Genomic DNA, 24715 nt, shown 5'->3' with positions numbered 1-24715 from the left:
AACTGACCACAGTAGGAAAAAATGAAGAGATGGGTGGCCTCAGTTAGCTTGTTTTGAAATAAGGGATGCTTCACTTTGAAATGTGTATTTATTCCTCATTCCCCTCCTTTCTTTGACAGGAAAATAGGGAACGAGAGAGTCAAGAAATTCACCAACTGCAGAGATTAAGGGAGCTGGAAGAAAAGCGCCAATCCTGGGCTGTTGGAGAGCTTGGGAGCTTTGGGAGAAGTAGCAGTGAAAATGATGTTCAGACATTGGCTAAAAAAGGACTGGAGGATTTTCTACCTTTGTTGCGGCAGAGACCTCAAAGTCCTTTGAATAGAAACCCGAGCACTAGGCGCTCCCGACTGTCCTTAGGGATTACTGCAGAGAGAGAGCTTTTGACTTTCCTGGAAATCTCCAAGGATGAGAATCCAAACAAATTCAACAGCCTTCCTCGTGCAAACACACGACAAGCAAGACCCAGCATAGCCCTGACTGAATCCAAAGAGCCTAGAGATCTCAGTTTAAATAACTTGAATTTACACCAAGCTTCTGAAACCAAAATGGATAGCGCAGATCTGTCTCAGTTGCCTTCAGCTCAGCCCAGTCACTTACAGGACATGGAGGTGGGCTCTACCAGTACTAACCTCTGTCACTCCGAAAAGAATACCGACAACAGTCAGCACAGGTCCAGCGTGCCTGGTGTGCAAGCAACAGATGTAAATGCTTTGGCCCTTGCTGTTGAGGAATGTCAAGTTGTTAAAGGACTATATAAGTCTGATATCCAAGGAACAAAACCTATGGAAGACATGTCTTTAATAAACTTGGAGGATGTTGGTGCAGCAGACTTAGAGACTCTAGATGACTTGAGCTTGCACTCCCTCAGCACTGCGGATAATGATGATCCAGTGCCCTCTTACAAAAGTTCCAGAGAGGCCGATGATTGTCAAGCCAAGGTGGGAAGCTGCAAAAATGAAGTTTCCGAGCATACCAGTAGTGGCCTCACATCTATGGATACAAGTGTTTCTGGCAGTAAAGAACATGGGCCAACATTCTATATATCTGATACTACTGATTGTTCTCTGACTTTCGACTGTTCAGAAGGAAATGATTTAAAATTAGTGGGCAATGAAGTGAAAGAGCAAGATGGCAGAGCTTACTCTTGTGCAAATGATGCTCGAGATGGCAGTAGTACAGTTGCCTCAAATCTGAATTCATCCTCTGCAAAGGAAATTTCTCTTCATGCTTTCTCAAATGACAAAGAGGACTCCAGCAGCAAGCACAGCTTCCCTAAGGAAAAGCCTGTAAAATGTAGAGAATCCTTAGGACCAAAGAGAAACTCTCTAAAAGATAGATCTCTAAACTCCTCAAAATCCAGTGGCACTCGCCCTACCCAGACAGTTACTGCCAGACCAATAAGAACTTTGAATGCATCTGAAAATATGAGTATGAGAAAAGTGGTGCCCATTTCCAGGTCAAACAAAGCACCAAGCAGTCTGAAAAAGCCAGAAGCCAAACCAGCACTTCGAGAGGCCAGTACAGCTGAAACACAACTGTCACATCGCAACGCTATCCGAGGCACAACAGAAACACTTCCAAGAACTCCTTACAGGCATAGCTTATCAGTAGAGGAGCCAAAATTACAGCGAGGGACTGCAACTTCCAGCAGTGCCCATTTTGAGAGGGACCAAATTCAGCGCAAGGGCTCTCTTAAAGTGCCAGGTTCTAAATCTGTCAGAGGTATTCCCAAATCAAAACCAGATGAAAGTAAGATTTGTCGCTCCACTGTAAAACCCCAGGCCCCTCCAGATACTAACAAAAGCACGACAGCCAGCGCTCCCAAGCCACCGTCCTCTATACCAAATTTTGCAAGGAACACAGTGGCCTCTTCCTCAAGGAGTGCAAAGGTGGATCTACCTAACTCTTCGAAAACTCCAAGCATCACAAGGTCAGTGTCTCAGAGGCTACCTAGAATGAGGTCAGCAGCAAACTCTGATGACCTCTTCCCCAAGGAGAATACTGGAAACTTCCTAAAACGAGCAAGTAGTGCTAGAGTTCTCAAAAGGAACACAGGCCATAGTGATATTCTCAGTGTTAAAGCGGAACCTACAGCAAAGGAACAAGGTATAATGGAAAAGTCGTCCCTTCAATTGAAAGATGCAAACCGGACCACAATAGGGAAGATATTTAAACCATTATTGAAATAAGGATTTGGGCTTTTTGACATCTTGGCATATGAACACATGTTTAAGCACTGGATGTCTTGTGAAATATCCAAAACAGTAAAATCACTATTTAATAACATCTCCTGGTATCTAATGTACAATACACCATCAGAGGACAGCAACTACTTTTGTTCTGGTCTTCATCCTGTAAGCATGAATTTGAATGTATTTAATGTTACTATGGTGGAGTACAAATGCCACAAATCTTTTATGCATTTGTGATATAGTACATTGATAAAAAACAAACCTGAAGGAATTTTAAAACTACCAATTGAAATTATTTTGTGACATGAGGAGAAAAAAAAAAAGAGGAGGGGGTTATGGCCAGTTTTTGTATACAGGAGCGTTTGGTTTTTTTTTGTTTTGTTTTGTTTTTTTAAAGCTTAAGCAGTTTTACTAGTTGGTTCCTTTATTCAAAGTTGAAACGACGCATTTGGAATAGTGCAGAAAATGAACTTGGGTGAAGATACTTTCTGTCACTCTAATTCCTTGGATTCAAGAGTCATCTGTGCCTGTTGCAAAGTCCATTGCTGGCAATTGGACACACTGGGAACCGCTGGCCTAAAAATGGTGAAACGGGACATTCACTGTTTGTGGCTGTCTTAACCTCATTGAAGAATTTATGGCATGTCTTATTGTGTATGTGTGTCTGTCTGTGTAGGAAGGAAGGAAAACTCTGCTGGGCAGAAAGTTTATTCTCCATGAGTGTGGCAGAATTGTCTTGCACGTGCAAGTAGAATATAGTAAAAAAATTGACTGGTGCTGGATGTAGTAGCACAGCTGGAGGTCACGCCTGTTGGAAATACCACCAGTAGCTGTTAGGGATAATAGTTACTCATGTTCTGACTCATTTCAGTCAGATGCAAACTTGCCAGCTTTTGGTAATACAAAAGTGCCATATTTATAATACATATCAAAGGTGATGCAGCTCAACATTTGAAGGCTGCAACCTGGTGCCGAGCACTTTCTTACCATTCCTTATTTCCACTGGTTTATCTACTATCAAATTACTTGAATGTTGCTATGGCTTCGAAACAGCCATTTCCCTGCCGCCGCCGCCTCCTCCTCTCTTTGTCAGCAGGAGCATTTAGCAGGAAACATACAGCTTACGCATGGACAATGTTTTGTAAATTAAGCTGCTTTGACTGCTTCAAATGTGTTTTTTAATGTTTAAAGTGGCTAAAGGATGAATTAAAGACATGTTTTATGTTTCATAAGCTTTTTTTAAAAAATATCTTTTTTCTGCAGATACAAATTTTAACACCGTGTCAGACTAAGATACAGAGAATGAGGGAAAACTTGTTTTAACATGCTCTGTGCCTTTCCAAGAGAAATGTATGTAGGTGTGGGGAAACTGACTGTCTCCAAACATCTTATTTAAACAGTTGCCTTTTTATTCACTTATGAATGAAACCGCATTTAAAAAAAATAAAACGAAATATATTTGGAAAGTTATATCTCTGCCTACTGATACATCACTCCCACCATTCCCTTCCATTAGGAGTGTATACTTCATTCAGAATTAACTACCTGCCCATACACTTCCATGGGCTAGCAACCAACCAGTCAGGTACAGCCAGCTTTATGATTTTAATAAAGCAAGTGGCCCTTAACCAAGCAGATCCCACTGCAGACAGCATACCAAAACGCTATCAACTGTTCCATGGGACCTCTTGTGAAAGTCTGTCTCAGAATGAGAATTTTTATAATCAATTCACAGGCAAGGACCTCAGAGTGAATATTGCTTTAAATCTCATAAGCTTTAGGATCTTCCCTCCCTTGTGGGTTAAATATGAAAGTGTGTCCCTTAGCCCTCTGTGTCCTTGAGTACACATTTGCGAGAGCAGGTGACTTTTTTTTTTAAAATCTTTTATTGGTAGTAAGCTTGAAAAAAAGTAATTTAAATGTGTTCAGAAAATGCAAATAAATATCTATATAAATGTCTGTAAAAACAAACAATGTATTTAATGGACCATTTATACATTTCTGAGTAACTTGGTAGTTTAATAAAGTTCCCACTTACCGGAGTTGTGCTTTATATTTTCCCTGTTTTCTATTTTGATTTTGGTACTATATTTCTCAACCTGACAGTGTCCCAAAAGGAAGGACTTTAATTAAATTAAATTCAGGAAGTTTTAAATGTTGGATTAATTTTTTAAAACACAGTTTTATATAACTTCAGTTTCATGATTAAGCATTTCTAATGCAGGGCTTCCTGTTCTAAACATGGGTTAACAGCAAATTTATGGAGCATATTTGGGTCTATAATGAAGGATTAATTTGCAGCATGTTCTGCACACATTGTGTGTTTTGGCCAAGATAAATATTCATGAGACTAACAAGTCTGGATCTGCTGCTATCTCATACTTTTTGGCATAGCACACTTTATTGGGAAATCCTAGCTCATAACTACCAGGGGTTTAGAAATGAGAGTGTGATGACTGTTTTACTATAACTCTTAAAGGAAAAAATGGGCTAAAGCTTCATCTCATCTTTTATTTCCTCTGTTGTGTTATAAAATAGCAATTGGTATAAGCTGAAATACCGTGCCAGCCCATGTCAAGTGGGACATCAGTTCTCCTAAAAGAAAACCTTTTTCCCCTGTACTGTGGAGAATGCTGTCTGTGCTGGCATTGCTGCTCTTTTCAAACTTGTTTGACTCCTGATTTTGTTTGTTCAGTCAGTGCTTTGTCCCTTATAAGTGACAAAGACCTGCAGCCTGACTGCTGACAGATGTGAGCTTTGTGGGAAGGCTCCTTTACCGTTTAAACATGTCTTAAGTTTAATTATTTAAACTTCATTTTAATAGGGTTTGTAAGTACCAGTTGATTACTTTTAACTACCAGATCTGCTATCAGAATTGAGTGACAGATATAAATGCCCTGTAGGTTTAGTTTTCCTTGACATCAGCTAACCTAACCCCTTTCCCTATAAACAAGTTTGCATATGAAAGGCCTTATAGGGTAAGTCTACACCGCAAAAAAAGACCCGTTACTGGCCCATGCCAACCGGGGGTTTTCTTTGCTGCGTAGACGTACCAACAGTTAACTACATTGCAGTCAGTTCTGAATTGACTAAAGACAATTCCACTTCTTCCAGCTTTGCCAAATGTCAAATACTTTTGCCTCTGGTAATAGATTAATGTGATCTTTCTCCCCAGTTATGGTGTTGCCGGGTCACGGGTGGAGGGACAAAGTGAGAGTGAAGTGAGGAAGCTTAGGGGCACACCTGGTGATCTCTATAGCTAGTTGGCAGGTATATCTTTTGGCACAGTAAGGAAACATGCTGGGGCATACTTACAGGTATCTAATATATACACTTTGTGGGAATTACATACATAGCCATTCAGAATCAGGGATTCACTGCATCACTCATTACAATAGCTTATGAATTTCTCAGGGAAGAAAGAAAAAGTTTTCATCCAAATGCAAGACTGTGCTGTTTGAAACAATCTGACATCTTTCTAATCTTGTTTGTCTGGCTAACTACTATATGTTGTAGCTACAGTTAAACAGACCAAACTAAACAGAGCTCCTTTCTTTCAACTATATATCCTCACCAAAATATCCAGTTTTCTAACTGCTTAACAATAACATTTATAAACTTAACACACACTGTTTAAATCTTGGGAACCCTTGCCTGCATAACCACTACCCAAAACAAGGAGTTCATCTACTGTGTCACTACTTAAACAGCCAGCAACTTGTTTCCTTTTTATTAACAGATAGCTAATCTAAATCTAGCTAGCTTTGGTGATTGAATGACATATTCTGGAAATCTTCTTTACTGTTAGTAATGGCTTCTGGGCAAATAACCTTGTAACTGAAAAAAAGACAATGAAGTGCAGCACCTGTAAATAATTCTTCACTGTAAGGCTTCATGTTTGTCTTCCATGACAATGATTAAAACAGATCCACTGAGGACTATAATTAAGAGACTAGCTTACCAGCAGTGTGTCAAGTCAGTTATTTGCATTGGAACAAGGCTATTTGCTGGCATATGGACATCACTGGCAGTGTACCTGGAATTTCTGCTTCCTAGAGCCAATGACATATCCAAATGAATATAAACTTTCAGCTGTCAACTTACTCCTTTCTTAAGATCTGCTAACCTCCAACTGCTGCTATCCTTTCTTATTGCACTGAACCAACTTGGAGTGCAAAGGTCACCATGAGCGTACTGATTTTGTTGGGAGGGGAAGGGAGTGGGGCTTTGTAGATGATGAGTCAATGCTTAGCAAGGGTGGCCTGGATAGGGAAGGATCAAAAAGTTGCATATGTGTTTTGGGTTTTTTATCCCTCCAAAAGAGACTCTCCCGTCCAAAGTAAAGAGTGTGGGAAAACTCCCTTTGAATGATGATGTATTGCAGATACAGCACTGAATATATCTCTCCTGCTTTAGGTGTTGGCTACAAAGACACAATAGCCATCTCTGTCCTGTTCTATCTTTGTGTATTTTAAAAAAATACTTTAATGCTTTTATATGGGCAAAGTGGAAGAAAAAAATATAAATTCTACCTACTTTTATCAAGGAGGCTGACCATTTAAAATGGTTGGCAACTGCAAAGAGACCCTCTGCTGGAAATGGGCACATATTTTCGTTGGATATGGATTCAGTAGCAAAGTAGCTAAGACAAAAAAGCAGAATCTCTTCTCAGCCTCAAAATGGGGCTAAATGACAATCTTTTTATTTGGAAATATGAATCCTAGCCATTGAAGAAGGGCCATGTTCATGTGTGCATCAAAGAAAGTTGGCCACACGTGTTTGTGCCATTTCTGTTTCTTGGTTTATTATGAGAGTTGCCTTCCTGATGGCCTTCTGTCCGAGGGTCATTAGAAATCAAAGAAAGTTGCCTTCAGTGAAGTAGAGAGCAATAAACAATGGCTAGCAATATCAAAATCCTCCAGCAAAACCAGAGCGTGAGTAGTCTGTATTAGTAATGCTTTATCTAGTTCTTCATTTAAGCAAAACTGTCGTGTGATGCTTAACTATTCTGCACGTGTAAAGGAAGCCAGCGGATTAATCATAAAATATGTGCACTTCTAAGAGCTTATTCAGGGAAGTAATATTCTGTATCTTCATGTGCTAGCACATGTTCTGGGGCCTGAGGTTGCTTATGTTCTTCAGATAAATATGCCTGGAAATGGCAGTAATGCATTATTAGCTTTTAGTAGCTAAAAGGTTGTGTATGGAAATATATTTGTCAGGTTTATTAGGCAAATGTGGAAGTGATAAATTAAGACACAATTTGAGAAAAGTTTTCAAGTCCATGTGGATCCTTTCTTCTGTGTCATCATTAACATCTTTAATTTAGTGTTGGAAGTACTACTGCTGGCAAATACTTACACAGATCAGTCACAGAGAAAGGGCTAGAGTCCTTTGTGCCTGCCTAAACTGAAGCATTGCAGCAAACAGCTGACTAGTAGTGATGCATATTGCTGCTTGAGTTCTATTACTAAAAAAAGACCCAAGTCACTAACTTCAGTGTTTTGTGTTTCTATTATTTTTCATGGGGCATCTGAAGGTGTTAGATGTATTCATCATTAAAATCTATAACCACCTTGTTAGAAAGAAAAGCTGTTACAAACATGCTCTTCTTTCTATCCCTCAAATAACTGTTTGCCTCTCTGCATCTCATTGCTGTTTCCTCCCACTCCCATTTCCTTTTATATTTTCCATCCATCCCTATTTTATTTTCCATCCTTCCCTAACACTCTCACTCTGTTTATCTTTCATTTTGTTTCTCTGCTTCTTTCTGCAACTGTTCTGCCATTTTCTGTTCTCAAGCTTTTTCTTAGTTCTCTGATCCTATCACTTCTTTCTCCTTCCAATCCTCTTTCCTTTCCTCAAGTCCTCTTGTGGGTGTGTGAAAATTGAGTTATTCTGCCAGCCTTTGGTAAGGGAGGCAGAGGTGCTGGAACCATTTGTATAGTGGGGGTGCTGAGAGCCTAAACCAAGCTGCAACCTCTGTATATAATGGAAACCACCAGCACCCCTAGTTCCAGCACTTGCGAAGGGAGGAAGATAGGACAAGAAACTCAGGGATATGGTCTTAAGGATCCTGCTTCTATCTCAGCTTCCACCTTTCATTCTTACTGAACTGCTAGGACGCAGCTGTTACCAAGTGGAAGGGCAGCTAGTTGTTGGTCACTGGAGTTTCCATACTAGGAGTAATGCAAGAGGCTGGGACTCTTCTAAAAATGGAACAATTGATGTCTATGGGGAATGGAGTGTGTGTGTGCGTGGTTTTCTTGGCTTTCTGGGTCAATAAATAAATGAGCGATAATGAAAGAATGCCAAGCATTCTTTCCTTACATATCCCCTTTGCCAAAAGACTTTCAAACCACCCATAATCTTCAGTGCCATCTTAGTGACATGAGTAAATATCAGAGATTTGAACTGCCAGTTTGTAACTGTTGAAATAAATGCATGTGTAATTTTTGACTAACGTACAGTTTTTCCCCATTTGTGTTAAATCACTAATTTTTACTAGTGGTAAGAATTTCCCCCTCCTTGCTTATGGAGGAAGATTTCTGCAAAGCATTCCCCAACCTGCAAAAACCAACGATGGCTCATCAATACAGACTTGATGAATTACTACATGATGCAGAGCACTCTGAATTTGTGCATAGTATGTTTATGTGGTATACAAATGTGTATAGCTACAAGGGAAGTTGGTGCTCCTTTAAAAAAACAAAAAAAACCAAACTTCACGTAAGATAGAAAACCCACTGTCAAAGACTTTAACCTAACAGCACAATGTTTTTAATACAAAGCTCATTTAAAAATGGTGGCATGTCATGGTGGTCGAAAGTGTTACCAAAACATAGATGGTATTTTGGGGAAGGTACTAGCAGAACATTAGGATATTGTCTAGACTAGGATTTGGAAGGTAGTAGCAGCCTAACATAAGCAAGGTAGAGTGCCTTCACACCAACGTAATCTGTGTTTTGGTGCAACTTTTAATGGGAAGGTTTCAGAAAGAAAGAACACCCCATCTCAGAATAGCTAATAGCCTATGGTTAGGGCACTCACCTGGGATATAGTCTCTGTTCTGCTTGATTTGGAGCAGGCCCTTGAACATGGTTTCCCACTTCTCAAGATTATTAGGTTCTTGGCCTGCCTGCCCACCATCCCACTTTTCACAAACATTTTCAAAAGGCCTTGGTTTTATTTTTCATGGGACTGGAAACAAACAGCAAAACCTCAACATTTTTGGTGAAACTGATTTCTTGTTTTCCAGCGAGCCCTACTGTTAAGACAGGGAAATGTGGTCTAGATGGAATTGTTGTAAAATGGGGGCACAATTGATCGAAAAATCATACTCGGAATAGTTAAACTAGAAGGGCTTGTATAGTGGTGTCCTGCAGGGGTTTGGCCTGGCCTTATTAAACTATAAGGATAGTTAAGTATTGGAAGAGGCTTCCAAAAGAGGTGGTAGAATCCCTGCTGTTGGAGGTTTTTAAGAACAAATTAGACATACACCTGTCAGGGATGGTCTAGGTATACTTGATCCTGTCTCAGTGCTGGCGGCTGGACTAGAAGATATTTTCAGGTCCTTCCAGCCCTACATTTCTATGATTCTATGTTAATTAACACGTTATCCTAGTCTAGACAAGACCTAGGTGGGAAGCTGTTCCAAGCACATGAGGAAGCTTAATAGGAGGCATTAAGTCAGGAGTCAGCATAAGAGATAAAGGGAAAAGCCAGGAGAGAATCACAGAATCATAGACGATTAAGGTTGGAAGAGACCTCAGGAGGTCATCTAGTCCAACCCCTTGCTCAAAGAAGGGCCAACATCAACTAAATCATCCAGCCAGGGCTTTTTCAAGCCAAGCCCTAAAAACCTCTAAGGATGGAGATTCCACCACCTCCCTAGGTCACCCATTCCAATGTTTCACCACCCTCCTAGTGAAATAGTGTTTCCTAATATCTAACCTAGACCTCCCCCACTGCAACTTGAGACCATTACTCCTTGTTCTGTCACCTGCCATCACTGAGAACAGCCTAGTTCCATCCTCTTTGGAACCCCCCTTCAGGTAGTTGAAGGCTGTTATCAAATCCCCTCCTCACTCTTCTCTTCTGCAGACTAAACAAGCCTAGTTCCCCCAGCCTCTCATAAGTCATGTGCCCCAGTACCCTGATCATTTTCCTTACCCTCCACTGGACTCTCTCCAATTTGTCCACATCTTTTCTGTAGTGGGGGACCCAAAACTGGATGCAATACTCCAGATGTGGCCTCACCAGTGCTAAATAGAGGGGAATAATAACTTCCCTCGATCTGCTGCAATTCTCCTACTAATGCAGCCCAATATGCCATTAGTCTTCTTGGCAACAAGGGCAAACTGCTGACTCATACCCAGTTTCTCATCCACTGTAATCCCCAGGTCTTTTTCTGCAGAACTTCTGCTTAGCCGGTCGGTCCCCAGGCTGTAGCAGTACATGGGATTCTTCAGTCCTAAGTGCAGGACTCTGCACTTGTCCTTGTTGAACCTCATCAGATTTCTTTTGGCCCAATCCTCTAATTTGTCTAGGTCTCTCTGGACCCTATCCCTACTCTACAGCGTATCTATCTCTCCCTCAAGCTTAGTGTCAGTTGCGAACTTGCTAGGGTGCAATCTAGCCCATCATCCAGATAAATAATTAATAAAGATGTTGAACAAAACCAGCACCAGGACTGACCCCTGGGGCACTCTGCTTGATACCAGCTGCCAACTAGATGTTGAGGCGTTGATCACTACCCATTGAGCCTGACAATCTAGCCAGCTCTCTATCCACCTTTATAGTCCATTCATCCAATCCATACTTTTTAAACTTCCTGGTAAGAATACTCTGGGAGACCGCATCAAAAGCTTTGCTAAAGTCAAGATATATCCTGTCCACTGCTTTCCCCATATCCATAGAACCAGTTATCTCATCACAGAAGGCAATCAGGTTAGTCAGGCATGACTTACCCTTGGTAAATCCATGTTGACTGTTCCTGATCACCTTCCTCTCCTCCAAGTGCTTCAAAATGGTTTCCTTGAGGACCTGCTCCATGATTTTTCCAGGGACTGAGGTGAGGTTGACCAGTTTATAGTTCCCCTGTTACCTGGGGTTCTTTCAACCCAAAGCTCTTGGTAACTTTTACTCTGTGTGAGGTGGTGTCAGGAAATAAATCAAGGGAGATGCAGCCATCTGACCGATAGATGGCTGGCACAAACAGGGCAATACAAGAATGCTTTCACTTAAAGCTAAACTTTACATAGTCTCAAGCACTTACATACGTCCACAACTGGTTAGTAAAACAGCCCAACTCTAGATAATTACTGAAGCTGAGTGTGGCTCTCGAGTGGCACAGTGGCAGCCTTACAGCGGCCAAATCTTCCATCTGACAGCAGGGACCATGATGTGTCCAGAGGAAGAGTCCCTGAAGAAACCCTCTCGAAGAGTCCAACTAACTCAAACTTTTCCCCCTAATTTATACATTAGTAATACAATGACATATCACTTCAAGAAAACTTGTTAAACAAGCAATTTAAAAGGTCAAGCAAGAGGTTTCCTTCTGGTCATCGATTAACCAGGTGTGGTTTTTCAGAGTTTGCATGCCTTGAGGCCCTGTCAGACACATTCCTGCGGGCACATGGACAAGCTTCCTGTTCTTCTAAAATGCTTATATCAGAAATTTCAACACAATTCTGATCAGGAAAGATGGGGGTCAAGTTGCCCTGTCTCTGGCACCCTAAACTCCCTCCTCTTCTGCCTTGGTTAAACTAAGGCTGCTGCATGGCCAATTTACAGCCTGCTGACATGGCTGCTTTTAGCAATAAACAATAGTGGTTTCAGGCACTTTACTGGTTTGCCAAAATCTCCCTGTATGCCCTTGGTGCTCCTTCTTCCCTTTTTTAAAGAGAAGTTTGAGAAGTTTGAGTTCAATGCGGGGAGCAGAAGGAAGGGTAAGCAGTTGCAGAAATATGTTTGAGAAGTGAGGAGAAATTTGAAAAGAAGCCATTGAAGGGTTTTGAGAAGGGAGGAATGGTCAGGCTTGTGGGGAGAGAGATGACCGTGGCAACTGCATTTTGGATGGAGTGGAGTGGGGAGAGATGTGAGGAATTTCCAGTAATAAAGATAAATGACCAGCATGTGAATCAACATTTTGGCAGGAACAATAAGAATGGAAAGGAGGAATTTGAGATACTGTAAAGAAAATGGCAGTCTTTGGTGCGGTCCTGAATATAAAGGTTGAAGGAAAGAGAAGTCAAAGACAGCACCAAGGTTGTGAATTTAGGTGGAAATAGTCCTGCCAAATGACGAAAGGAAAATAAGGCCAAATAAAACAAATAACTCGCAACACTTATATTTCTAACTACATAGTTGTCCTCCAGGATTTGATAGTTACTAAGACTGGCGAGAGGTAAAAGGCTGGCTGATTGGTCTATTGGTAAATTATATTGAATTGTTAGGGGTGAGCATCTGAGTTAAAATTCTACCCACTGCGTTTTGCTAAAATTCTACCCGTTGTGTTTTGTCAGGGGATACTTTCTCCACTGAAAATGCTCATGTGAAAATGCCATCTCTTGCAAAATCTTCAAAGCAGGACCAAGAATTGACAATATTGTACCTTTGTTTCTCAGTGTTAGGATGTGATGTCACTACATCACAAAACCAGAATGGAGGAGAGAAAAGAAGCCTAAAGTCAGGTGTTTTTCATGGTACAGGTCTCAAACACCAGAAACCTTGGCTAGGTCCAGTTTTTCTGAAGAGGCGTTCTGACCCTATGAGCCTCTTCCAGCTGATTTGAATGAAATGCTCCAAAGAAGGTCACATTTCTCCTGACAGTTATACATTTATGATTAAATGAGATCACTCACATTTACATTAGACATGATAGAACCTGTTGGTTTTTATCCTAAGCAACATAAACTCTTCATGTTTAGGGCGTAAGCCAACAACTAACTGATGAGGTTAGAAATATAATTCTTTATTGTAAAGTTCCTTGCACCTTCCTCTGAATCATCTGGTACTAGCTACTTTCAGACTGGTAACTGGTTGACTACAAGTCTGATCTTGTGTGTGAATTCCTAAGTACAGCAAAAACCAGTTAAAGAGATGTTCTTGGCTGGAGATGTGTGTTGTGGGTGAACTCAGTATGAGAAACATCTAGAGGAGAGGCTCAAAGGGTGAACACGACCAAGCCTAAGATTGCCAGGCCAAATCTAAGGACACCCTTCCCATCAATATGTGCCTGGTCCACAGCTGAGCAACAGACTGAGGAATGGGGACAACCAAGGGGATTCTATATCGCTGTAATCTCACTGCATTGGATAAAGATATTGTTGGAAATCATGTGAAATGTGTCATAAACAACCCAGAGAGGCTGACACATGACTATGATAGGAGACATTCTGTAATAGTCATAGCAAACTGCCTGATCCTAAATGATTGTAAAGTAGACATCCATGAGGATGTGTCACTTAACACCAATTTGCAAAGTTGATGCATAAAGACTTCCCTAACTTCCTCAAAAATAACTTCATCCTTTGCAACAAATTAGCTGTTACTCATCCAGACTGAAGCTGGGCCACAGGCCCTGATTCTCCATGATGTTCAATGCTCTTGGTTGTAAGGGAGAGTGGCAGCTGCAGGAAGTCTGTGTGGCTCCCTTATTCAGGGCTGGTACAAGCTGGTGGATTGGATGTAGCAGGGATTTGCTCTGCCAGTCCCCCTCCCAGAACAAAGCATGGCTGGGACAGGGAGGGAACACACTGTCCTCAGGCTGGGGATGGGGGGTGAAGCACCTGGCATAGGAGGTGGTTCTGCCGCCTACACCAGCTTTTCACCACCAGAGTTTACCTGCATGGGGTGAATTCTCCACTGACCTTTTCTGGCTGCTTTAAGGCCACTTTGCATGCCACAAACTTACCTTACAGAGAATCCAGCCCATTCACCTAGGCTTTGGTGTACACTGAGGAAACTTTGGCTAGTATGCCAACTATTTTGAAAACCTGTTCAGCTGGGCTGATTTTACAACCAGGTGGAAACTTAGGTAGGCCAGTCTCCTGGTGCCCTGAACTAGTTTCCAAACCACTCCAGCAACTCTTCTTTCTCCTCTCTCTCTTTCATTAGAAATATGGCTAACGAAAGAGGTTTGTTTCAAAATGAAATAATTGTCAGGTAGGATGTTGTTTTGAAATTCTATTTTGTAAATAGCATCCTACTATATTCTAATGAAGATTTAAATACTATTAGAAATCACAGGATTGATTTAGAGAGACAAGGTGGGTGAGGTAACTTTTTTTTTTTTTATTGAACCAATTTCTGTTGGTGAGAAAGACAAGCTTTTGAGCCACCCAGAGCTCTTCTTCAGGGTGGAGAAAGAATTGGTTATTGCCTTCTTGTCAGAAGTTGGGTTCTATGCACTGGAAAAGTTCTTTTGTGCTTTGTTTGGGCAATGTTAATATTGATAAATCCCTATTTGCTGTCTCTCCACGTTTTTTCCTTTGTTTTTGGAGCAACACGGTATAAGGAGATCTTGCCTTGCACAGAATTCTCTTCACTGTCATCATTTATGCCAGTAATGTATTTGTTTGTAAACCTTCCCCCTTGCCCCCTGCTCCACACACCTTCCCAGGAGTCACACTGAGCATTCTGAAATTAGGAAACATTGATTTCTAATGATTCATTTTATAGGCATCCTATAATGAGGGAGCTGGGTTTCCCTAGCCCCTTCCCTTCCTTCTTTCATCATGTTTTACTAAGGGTACATCTACACTACGGGATTATTCCGATTTTACATAAACCAGTTTTGTAAAACAGATTGTATAAAGTCGAGTGCACGTGGCCGCACTAAGCACATTAATTCGGCGGTATGTGTCCATGTACCGAGGCTAGCGTCGATTTCCGGACCGTTGCACTGTGGGTAGCTATCCCGTAGCTATCGCATAGGTCCTGCAGTCTCCTCCACCCCTTGGAATTCTGGGTTGAGATCCCAGCGCCTGATGGGGCAAAAAACATTGTTGTGGGTGGTTCTGGATACAGCCTCACCCCTCCCTCTGTGAAAGCAGCAGACAACCATTTCGTGCCTTTTTTCCTGGGTGAACTGTGCAAACGCCATAGCACAGCAAGCATGGACCCTGATCAGATCAAGACTGCAGTCGTGGACGTTGTAAACACCTCGCGCATTCTTGTGCAGTCTATGCTGAACCAGGGCCTGCAAAGCCAGACGAGGAGGAGGCGGCTACAGCAGAGCGGTGATGAGAGTGATGAGGACATGGACACAGAATTCTCTCAAACCACGGGCCCCTGCGCTTTCGAGATCCTGCTGGTAATGGGGCAGGTTCTAGCCATTGAACGCCGATTTTGGGGCCAGGGAAACAAGCACAGACGGGTGGGACCGCATAGTTTTGCAGGTGTGGGACGATTCACAGTGGTTGCAAAACTTTCGCATGCGTAAGGACACTTTCATGGAACTTTGTGACTTGCTTTCCCCTGCCCTGAAACGCCATAATACCAAGATGAGAGCAGCCCTCACAGTTGAGAAGCGAGTGGCAATAGCCCTCTGGAAGCTTGCAACGCCAGACAGCTACTGGTCAGTTGGGAATCAATTTGGAGTGGGAAAATCTACTGTGGGAGCTGCTGTGATGCAAGTAGCCAAAGCAGTCATTAAGCTGCTGCTACGAAAGGTTGTGACTCTGGGAAACGTGCAGGTCATAGTAGATGGCTTTGCTGCAATGGGATTCCCTAACTGTAGGGGGGCGATAGAAGGAACTCATATCCATCCCTATCTTGGCATCGGAGCACCAGGGCAGCCAGTACATAAACCACAAGGGGTACTTTTCAATGGTGCTGCAAGCACTGGTGGATCACAAGGGATGTTTCACCAACATCACGTGGGATGGCCAGGAAGAGTTAATGACGCTCCCGTCTTCAGGAACACTACTCTGTTTAAAAAGCTGCAGCAAGGGAATTACTTCCCAGATCAGAAAATAATTGTTGGGGGTGTTGAAATGCCTGTAGTTATCCTGGGTGACCCAGCCTACCCCTTGATGCCATGACTCATGAAGCCATACACAGGCAGCCTGGACAGTAGTCAGGAGCTGTTCAACTATAGGCTGAGCAAGTGCAGAATGGTGGTAGAATGTGCATATGGCCATTTAAAGGCGCGCTGGTGCACATTACTGACTCGCTCAGACCTCAGCCAAACCAATGTCCCCATTGTTATTGCTGCTTGCTGTGTGCTCCACAATCCTTGTGAGAGTAAGGGGGAGACGTTTATGGCAGGGTGGGAGGCTGAGGCAAATCACCTGGCCGCTGATTACACACAGCCAGACACGAGGGCGATTAGAAGAGCTCACCACGAAGCGGTGTGCATCAGAGAAGCTTTGAAAACGAGTTTCATCACGGGCCAGGGTATGGTGTGACTGTTGTTTGTTTCCCCTTGATGAACCCCCCCCTTGATTGACTCATTCACTGTAAGCAACCCACCCTCCCCCTTCGATTACAGCTTGCTTAAGGAAATAAAGTCACTATTGTTTAAAAATCATGTATTCTTTATTAAAAAGTCATTATAAAAAGAGGGAGAGAACTGACAAGGTATCCCAGGTGCGGTTTGGGAGGAGGATAGGAGGGAAGGAAAAGGCCACTAAAAATATTTCAAAGTAATGACAGCCTTTTGGTTGGGCTGTCCACAGGGGTGGAGTGGGTGGGTGCACGAAGCCTTCCCCCATGCGTTCTTACACGTTTGGGTGAGGAAGATATGGAACATGGTGAGGGTGGTTACACAGGGGCTGCAGCGGCACTCTGTGACCCTGCTGCTGTTCCTGAAGCTCCACCAGACGTTGGAGGATGTCAGTTTGATCACACAGCAGCCCCAGCGTTGCATCCCGCCACCGCTGATCTTCCTGCCTCCACCTCTCATCTCGAGCGTCCCTCCTATCCTCACGTTCATCCCTCCTATCCTCATGTTGGTCCCTCCTGACCTCACATTCACCGGCATCTTTCCTGTAATTTGATACCACGTCCTTCCACTCATTCAGATGAGCTCTTTCATTGCGGGTTACTTCCATGATTTCCGAGAACATTTCGTCTCGCCTCTTCTTTTTCCTCCGCCTTATCTGAGATAGCCTTCGGGATGGAGTAGGGAGGCTTCAAAAATGTGCAGCTGCATGAGGGAGGTAAAAAAGGGAGAGAAGTATTTAAAAAGATACATTTTACAGAACAATGGTTATACTCTTTCACAGTGAACAACACTATTCACCTTACATAGCACATGTGATTTCACTACAGGGTTGCATTTTGCATCTTAATATTGAGTGCCTGCGGCTCCGGTGTTAGAGATCTCACAGACGCAGGTCCGGGCAGCAGAATTCAGCTTGCATGCAGCCGTGGTAAGCCATTGTCTTTCAGCTTCTGCAGCCTTCATATACACAGTGCCCTCCTTTCCCAAATACCAAGCAAAGCCTGTTCAGTACTGCTTCTTTCCTGTTAACATGCAGCAGCAGAAACCACCCCCCCCATCTAATTCTCTGGGATGATCGCTTTACTCCTCCCCCCACCGCGTGGCTGGTATCATGGAAGATCACTGCTAATCATTTCCCTCCTCCCCCTGCTAGGCTACCTGCAAGGAAGGATTTCTTTTAAGAAACAGGCCAGTAGGAATGGCCATCTCTGTCACCTTAATTAAATTCCTGAATTTCAACCAGGTTACCATGAACGATATCACTCTCCTGAGGATAACACAGCGAGATAAAGAACGGATGTTGCTTGAATGCCAGCAATCACCGGGACCATATGCAGCTAGGCTTTGTCATGCAATGATACCAGATTATTTGCTACATGCATGGCGTGGTCAAGTGTCCTACCATGGTGGATGGAATAAGGCTGCCTTGCCCAGAAACCCTTCTGCAAAGGCTTTTGGAGTACCTCCAGGAGAGCTTCATGGAGATATCCCTGGAGGATTTCCGCTCCATCCCCAGACATGTTAACAACAACTTTTCCAATAACTGTACTGGCCACGAATGCATCCCAAGTCCTCAGGGAAAATCAATCATTAAAAAACGCTTGCTTTTAAACCATGTTTTATACTTACAAAGGTACACTCACCGGAGGTCGCTTCCATGGCTTCATTGTCTGGGCCATTGGCTTGGGAGAGCTGGGAGGGTAATTCTGTCTGGGTGAGAAAAAGCTCCTGGCTCTTGGGGAGAACGGAGTGCTGTGTGCTCTCTGCAAGCTCATCCTCCTCTTCCTTCTCCTCATCTTCCCCGTCCGCAGAATCATCAGCCATGGCTGAGATTACAACCCCCACCTCGGAATCCACAGACGGGGCGGTAGTGGTGGCGCAGCCCCCTAAAATTGCATGCAGCTCAGCATAGAAGCGGTATGTTTTTGGCCCTGACCTGGACCTTCCGTTTGCTTCTTTGGTTTTCTGGTAGGCTTGTCTGAGCTCCTTAACTTTCTCTCTGCACTGCACTGAGTCCCTGGTGTGGCCTTTCTCCATCATAGCCTTGGAAATTTTTTCAAATGTTTTTTTCATTAGCACAGAATCCTCTCCCCATATAGTGATCAGATCCAGTACCTCCCGTGCGGTTCATGCTGGAGCTCTTTTTCGATTCTCAGGAGACTGCATTGTTACCTGTGCTGATGAGCTCTGCGTGGTCACCTGTGCTGGTGAGCTCTCCAAGCTGGCCAAACAGGAAATGAAATTCAAAAGTTCGCAGGGCTTTTCCTGTCTACCTGGCCAGTGCATCAGAGTTCAGATTGCTGTCCAGAGCGGTCACAGTGGTGCACTGCGGGATACTGCCCGGAGGCCAATACCGTCGATTTGCAGCCACACTAACTCTAATCCGATATGGTAATACCGATTTCAGCATTACTCCTCTCGTCGGGGAGGAGTACAGAAACCGGTTTAAAGAGCCCTTTATATCAATATAAAGGGCCTCGTTGTGTGGACCGGTGCAGCGTTAAATCGGTTTAACACTGCTAAAATCGGTATAAACGCGTAGTGTAGACCAGGCCTCAGAATAACAAGGAACTCTGAACTATCCTGATGGGTTTGTGGATCAAATGGCAGATATGGGATAACATCCTTCATTTTTAACTATTTATATATATTTGCAAACTACATTCTCCAGTTTGAAGACTATCTCTAGAAAGAATCCAGTCCCTCTTCTAACTCGAGGCCAGCAGCTGTGCTAGTTCCTCCTCATCCCTGTTCTTTGTACTTGATAACCCACAATGATTCAGACTTCAGCTTAGTGTGTGACACATCTGCTGCAGTGCCTCAAGGGGATTATTAAACAGAAGTCTTCATCTCTGGCCATTTTTCTTTATAATGGGCTAGGTGATATTATATTATACAGCATGAGAAGCACTTTAGTCTTTAGCATTTGGAGGCTGGGAATGGGGTGGTGAGGAGGCAGGGGTGAGGGATGCTAATTGCTGGTTTGGAATGTCCTTGTTATTATAAACATTGTTCTGTACCAGCCTCAGTGGCTCTCAAACTGATCTTAAATACATTTGTTTACTCAACTTAATGGTGAATAATAAGGTGGCTTGCTCTACTAGTGCCACACCAGGAAGGCTCAGACTGAGTCACTGCAGCCTGAGAAGACTTGCACTATTTCCTGGGCCACCTTCCTAAGTGATGATGTAATTGCCTCCTGACAGTAATACAAATACGTTCATGCATAAAATAGCTTAGGAGCCAGGCAAATGGAATTCCAGAAAAAAACCTTTCCCATAATACAAGAGAACACATAGTTCACTATGAGAGAGCCTAAATAGTGAATTTCCTTATGTAGAGCAATACATTTGCCAGTGAAAGACTAGCATGAGACTAGAGAGAGAGAAACAGCTTTATGTGGCTTTTATGGAGCAGAATACATTCAGAGCCCATACTATGACTAAATTAATAACTGTGGCAACTGGCCCATAAAACGGTCAAGTTTATAATTTAAAAAATAATTTTATGATTTTTACTTTAATTTTTTTTTGTTTCTAAAAGCAGTGTGATCTGCCCGCATCAGCCCGTGAGAATTCTGATGATGTACTCTCTGTAACTTGATATTCTGTTGGGGAAATATGTTTGGCGGGAGTTCCTGTGGTACTGCTTTGAATCGGCTCTCTGGACCTTAGAGATTAAACACTCAGGCTTGGTCATGTAATTTCAGTGACAAACAGGTGTGTCATAAACAGATAGTAGAAGTTAATAGAACAGAAATACTTTACATCTCTTTTGCCTGGAAAGGGTTAACAAGATCAGTGGGAGCCTGGCTGTCACCTGGCCAGAGAACCAATCAGGGGACAGGATACTTTCAAATCTTGAGGGAGGGAAGTTTTTGTGTGTGCTGTTAGTGTTTGGTGGTTGTTCACTCTGGGGGCTCAGAGGGACCAGATGTGCAACCAGGTTTCTCTCCAATCTCTCCGATACAGGCTCTTATAAGTTCAGAATAGTGAGTACTAGGTAGATAAAGCGAGTTAGGCTTATGGTTGTTTTCTTTATTTGCAAATGTGTATTTGGCTGGAAGGAGTTCAAATTGGTATTTTGCTGAAAGGATTTTAATTTGTACTTGTATACTTAGGCTGGGAGGGTATTCCCAGTGTCTATAGCTGAAAGACCCTATAACGTATTCCATCTTAAATGTACAAAGATAATTTGTACTGTTTTTTCTCTCTTTAATTAAAAGCTTTTCTTGTTTAAGAACCTGATTGTTTTTTAATTCTGGTGAGACCCCAGGGGACTGGGTCTGGATCCACCAGGGAACTGGTGGGGAGAAAGGAGGGAAGGGGGAGAGAGAGGTTATTTTCTCTCTGTGTTAGGATTACTTTCTCTCTCAGGGAGAGTCTGGGAGGGGGAGAGAGAAGGAAGGGGAAAGGTGGATTTTCCCCTCTGTTTCAAGATTCAAGGAGTTTGAATCACAGTGATCTTCCAGGGTAACCCAGGGAGGGGAAGCCTGGGAAAGGCAACGGTGGGGGAAAGGGTTTACTCTCCTTGTGTTAAGATCCAGAGGGTCTGGGTCTTGGGGGTCCCCGGGCAAGGTTTTGGGGGACCAGAGTGTATCAGGCACTGGAATTCCTGGTTGGTGGCAGCGCTACAAGTACTAAGCTGGTAATTGAGCTTAGAGGAATTCATGTTGGTACCCCATCTTTTGGACACTAAGGTTCAGAGTGGGGAATTATATCATGACATGGTGGCAGAGGTGGGATAGATAGATAAGATAGAATCCAAAAGCCAGTGAGGTTTTTATTTCTCTCCCTGCTAGCTATCTGCAGGCAGACTGAGAGGTTTGGGTTTAGGAGCAAAAGCCAGTAGGATTTTTTCTTTCTCTTTCCCTGCTAGCTGTGTGTAAAGCAGGCTAGAGGAAATTGTTTTAAAAGCAAAGGTCTGCACGTTTTTTTTGGTCTCTCCCTTCTGAGTACTCTGAAGCCAGAGACAGTAAGTTTAACAAGGATCTTTGTTAAACAAAGGGACTCCACCTGTGTGTTTTGAATCGGCTCTCTGGACCTTAGAGAATAAACACTCAGGCTTGGTCATGTAATTTCAGTGACAAACAGGTGACTCTTTTCTAATAAACTATTGTTCATAATTTTCCACTGCATTTTAAAGTATTTCTTTCAAATAGCCTAGCAATTTTCAGCATTAAATAGCACTTTCATCTTCAAAATGCTTTATAAAGCATAACCAATTCTCACATTATTTACTGAAGTAAAGTCTGTAAATCTCAAACTTGTGAATTATGCTAATAGTTCATGAAAATGTCACACCAACATTAAGATGAAAGCAGAATTTTTTTTTATTTTTTTTTTTCAATTTCCTATTATGGGGAGTGGGGAAATAAAACAGCTGAGACTTTCAGAAAATGCTGAGTGAAATGCCAGCTCACCTATAGCAAATTCTGGGCCAGTTCAAATGGAAGGTACTTCCTCTTTTCGTTGAACATATTCATGGTGATTTGAAATAGCAGTTTGACAAAACTCTAAAGCTCCTGTGGTCAATCACGTGCACCCTAACCTGGAAAACCAGGGTAGGGATGATAATGGAATCCCTGAAGACAGGCAATTTGATCAAAACTGATTTCAGTGCTTCCAATTCTTGCAATATTATAGCTGAGTAGTGGGGATTCTGATCTCTGCCACAGGCAATCTCCTGTGGGTGGAAAAAGCTTCAGCCTTCACAGCAGTTATAGACTGTCCAAGGAGGGAGTCCCTCTGATTGGTTGCTTTCCCCACCTCCTGGGAAAGAGCAGTTAATTACAGCTTCTGAAGTAGGGCGATCTCTCCTTCTCCCCTCAGGAGCCACGTAAATGTGTAGGTTGAGGAGGAGCACAGGGAGTAGCCTGATGTGCCTTGTGACAAAAAAGGAGGGGGCAGCAGAAAGCCCAGCAGTGCAAGGTAGCTCTCCTACCTTCTCCCCACACTTCCCTCTTATGAAAAATGGGTTGGCTCTTGTTCCTCCCTCTCTAACCCTGGAACACTAGGCCTGGGAAGGGAGAGACAAACTCCCCCGTGCCTCCATTGGAACTTCTCCCATATCTTAGGCCTGGGAGGGCATGGGGGAGGTGGAGAAGCCCAGGTCTGGAAGGGGTTGAAGAGCCTTCATAACTGCTGCAGGGCAAGCACATATGGGGTTGGGGAAGGGGGATTGCAGGTTTGCTGTAGGCCTGGGACAGATATGAGAGCTGGAGAGGCGGAGCACAGAATTCATTGATTGGCATTTTGGGGTTGGGGAAGAAGCTTGGAAGCCTTTTGCACCATCAGGCAGCACTTTATACAAATTACATTAAAAATCTTGTCACGAGCCTCTGGCAGATCTGGAGTCTGAAGAAGCAAAATGAGCTAGAATGGGTGTGTGTAACAATGAGCTGGCGCAAAGCTACCCATTGTCTCACATGCCCTGGGGTTGGAGAGTGGGAGTTCAAAATTCAGAATACAGACCAGAAAAACATGATTTAATCTCCTTTTTTCCTGTTTATCTCTTGGTTTTTGAGCTGTTGGATTTGATACTGAGATGAAGAATCCCAAAGTCTGAGGTGTGGGAATTTGGTCACAGCACAAGCAGGGTGAGTTAGTGGTGGCCTTAACTCTGCAAGTTATTGCGCTTGTTATTTTAACACACTCTTCATTTTGCTACCTATTGCAGGCGCTCTCACTGGTGCATGACAAGGCTGGAGTCCCAAGAGAACACAGCTTTGGTTGTGCTTCAGTTTTATTGCAGTAGTGGTGTTGTGTTGATCCCAGGATATATGAGAGAGGAGGTAGGAGGGGTACTATCTTTTATTAGACCAGCTTTGGTTTCCGGCCTCAACCAGGAAGAAGAGCTCTGTGAAGCTCAAAAGCTTGTACCTTCCACCAGCAGAAGTTGGTCTAATAAAAGATATTACTTCATCTACCTTGTCTTTCTCCAGTTTTATGGCTTATTGCTGCTGTCCAAGGGAAAGGGATTTCTAGTGCTGCACTAGGATGCTAAACCAGAGGAAAAGAGAAGCATTGAGGAGGAGATGACACAGAACAGACTTGAAGTAAAAATTTGTGCAGCACCAGGGAGAAGCTAAGTTTAGGTTGCTGTAGGCAAGTCCCAGAGGCATACATTGGGCAGCAAAGCTGAGCACCACACAGCAGCTGGATGGCAGAAAACTTTTGGAGCTAACTCTGCCATAAGGCTGGTGGCCTAGGGCAGCAAAATGTTTAATGACCATTATTATTTATTATCTATCTGCACAGCACCACTTGGTTCTGCAAGTGATGAACAGTGAATCCCATAGAACAGGTGCTAACTTGTATACTGAAAGTCCATAGGTTACATTTTATCTTCTGTTTTTTCTTTGATTTCCACTGTGTGTGTGTGTGTGTGTGTGTGTGTGTGTGTGTGTGGTGAACATCACTTAAAACTGTATCAGGAAAGTGTTAAGTTACACACTGGTGGGGTCAGGAAAATAACCCAAAATGTGACTATTAAAATGATCCTCCTCGCCTGTCATTAGACCAGCGGTTCTCAACCTTTCCAGACTACTGTGCCCCTTTCAGGAGTCTTTGTCTTGTGTACCCTCAAGTTTCACCTCACTTAAAAACTACTTGCTTACAAAATCAGACATTTTGTAAAAATACAAAAGTGTCACAGCACCCTGCTACTGAAAAATTGCTTACTTTCTCATTTTTACCATACAGTTACAAAATACATAGCAATCCCCAGGTTGAGAAACACTGATATAGTATATAGAGTAGTATAAACAAGTCATTCTCTGTATGAGATGTTAGTTTGTACTGACTTCACTAGTGGCTTTCATGTAGTCTATTCTAAAACTAGGCAAATATCTAGATGAATTGATATACCGCCTGGAAGACCTCTGGGTATCCCAAGGGGTATGCGTACCTCTGGTTGAGAACCACTGCATTAGACCATATATCCTTCCTCTAGTTTAAACCCTCCATTTACTCAGCATGTGCTCTGTTTGACATCTTGACACTGATTTTTCAGAAACGCTGAGCACCAACAATTTCAGCTGAAGACAACAAGAACTGTGGGTTCTTAGCAA

The 24715-nt window shown here is 42.9% G+C and overlaps 1 protein-coding gene across 1 annotated transcript in view; it reads left to right on the top strand.

Moving 5' to 3' along the window:
• FHDC1 (FH2 domain containing 1) overlaps nt 1-4195 on the top strand; it is a 50947-nt gene extending 46752 nt beyond the window's left edge. The window contains 1 exon segment of the mRNA XM_030565385.1: nt 120-4195. Coding sequence (XP_030421245.1) covers nt 120-2189 — 2070 coding nt within the window. The 3' untranslated portion in view covers nt 2190-4195.
• Nucleotides 4196-24715: the final 20520 nt, after the last annotated feature.

The sequence above is a fragment of the Gopherus evgoodei genome, chromosome 5, assembly GCF_007399415.2.
Source record: "Gopherus evgoodei ecotype Sinaloan lineage chromosome 5, rGopEvg1_v1.p, whole genome shotgun sequence".
Classification (NCBI taxonomy): Eukaryota; Metazoa; Chordata; order Testudines; family Testudinidae; genus Gopherus; species Gopherus evgoodei.
The sequence above is the reverse complement of the archived record's forward strand: the minus strand, read 5'-3'. Positions and strand labels throughout refer to the sequence as shown.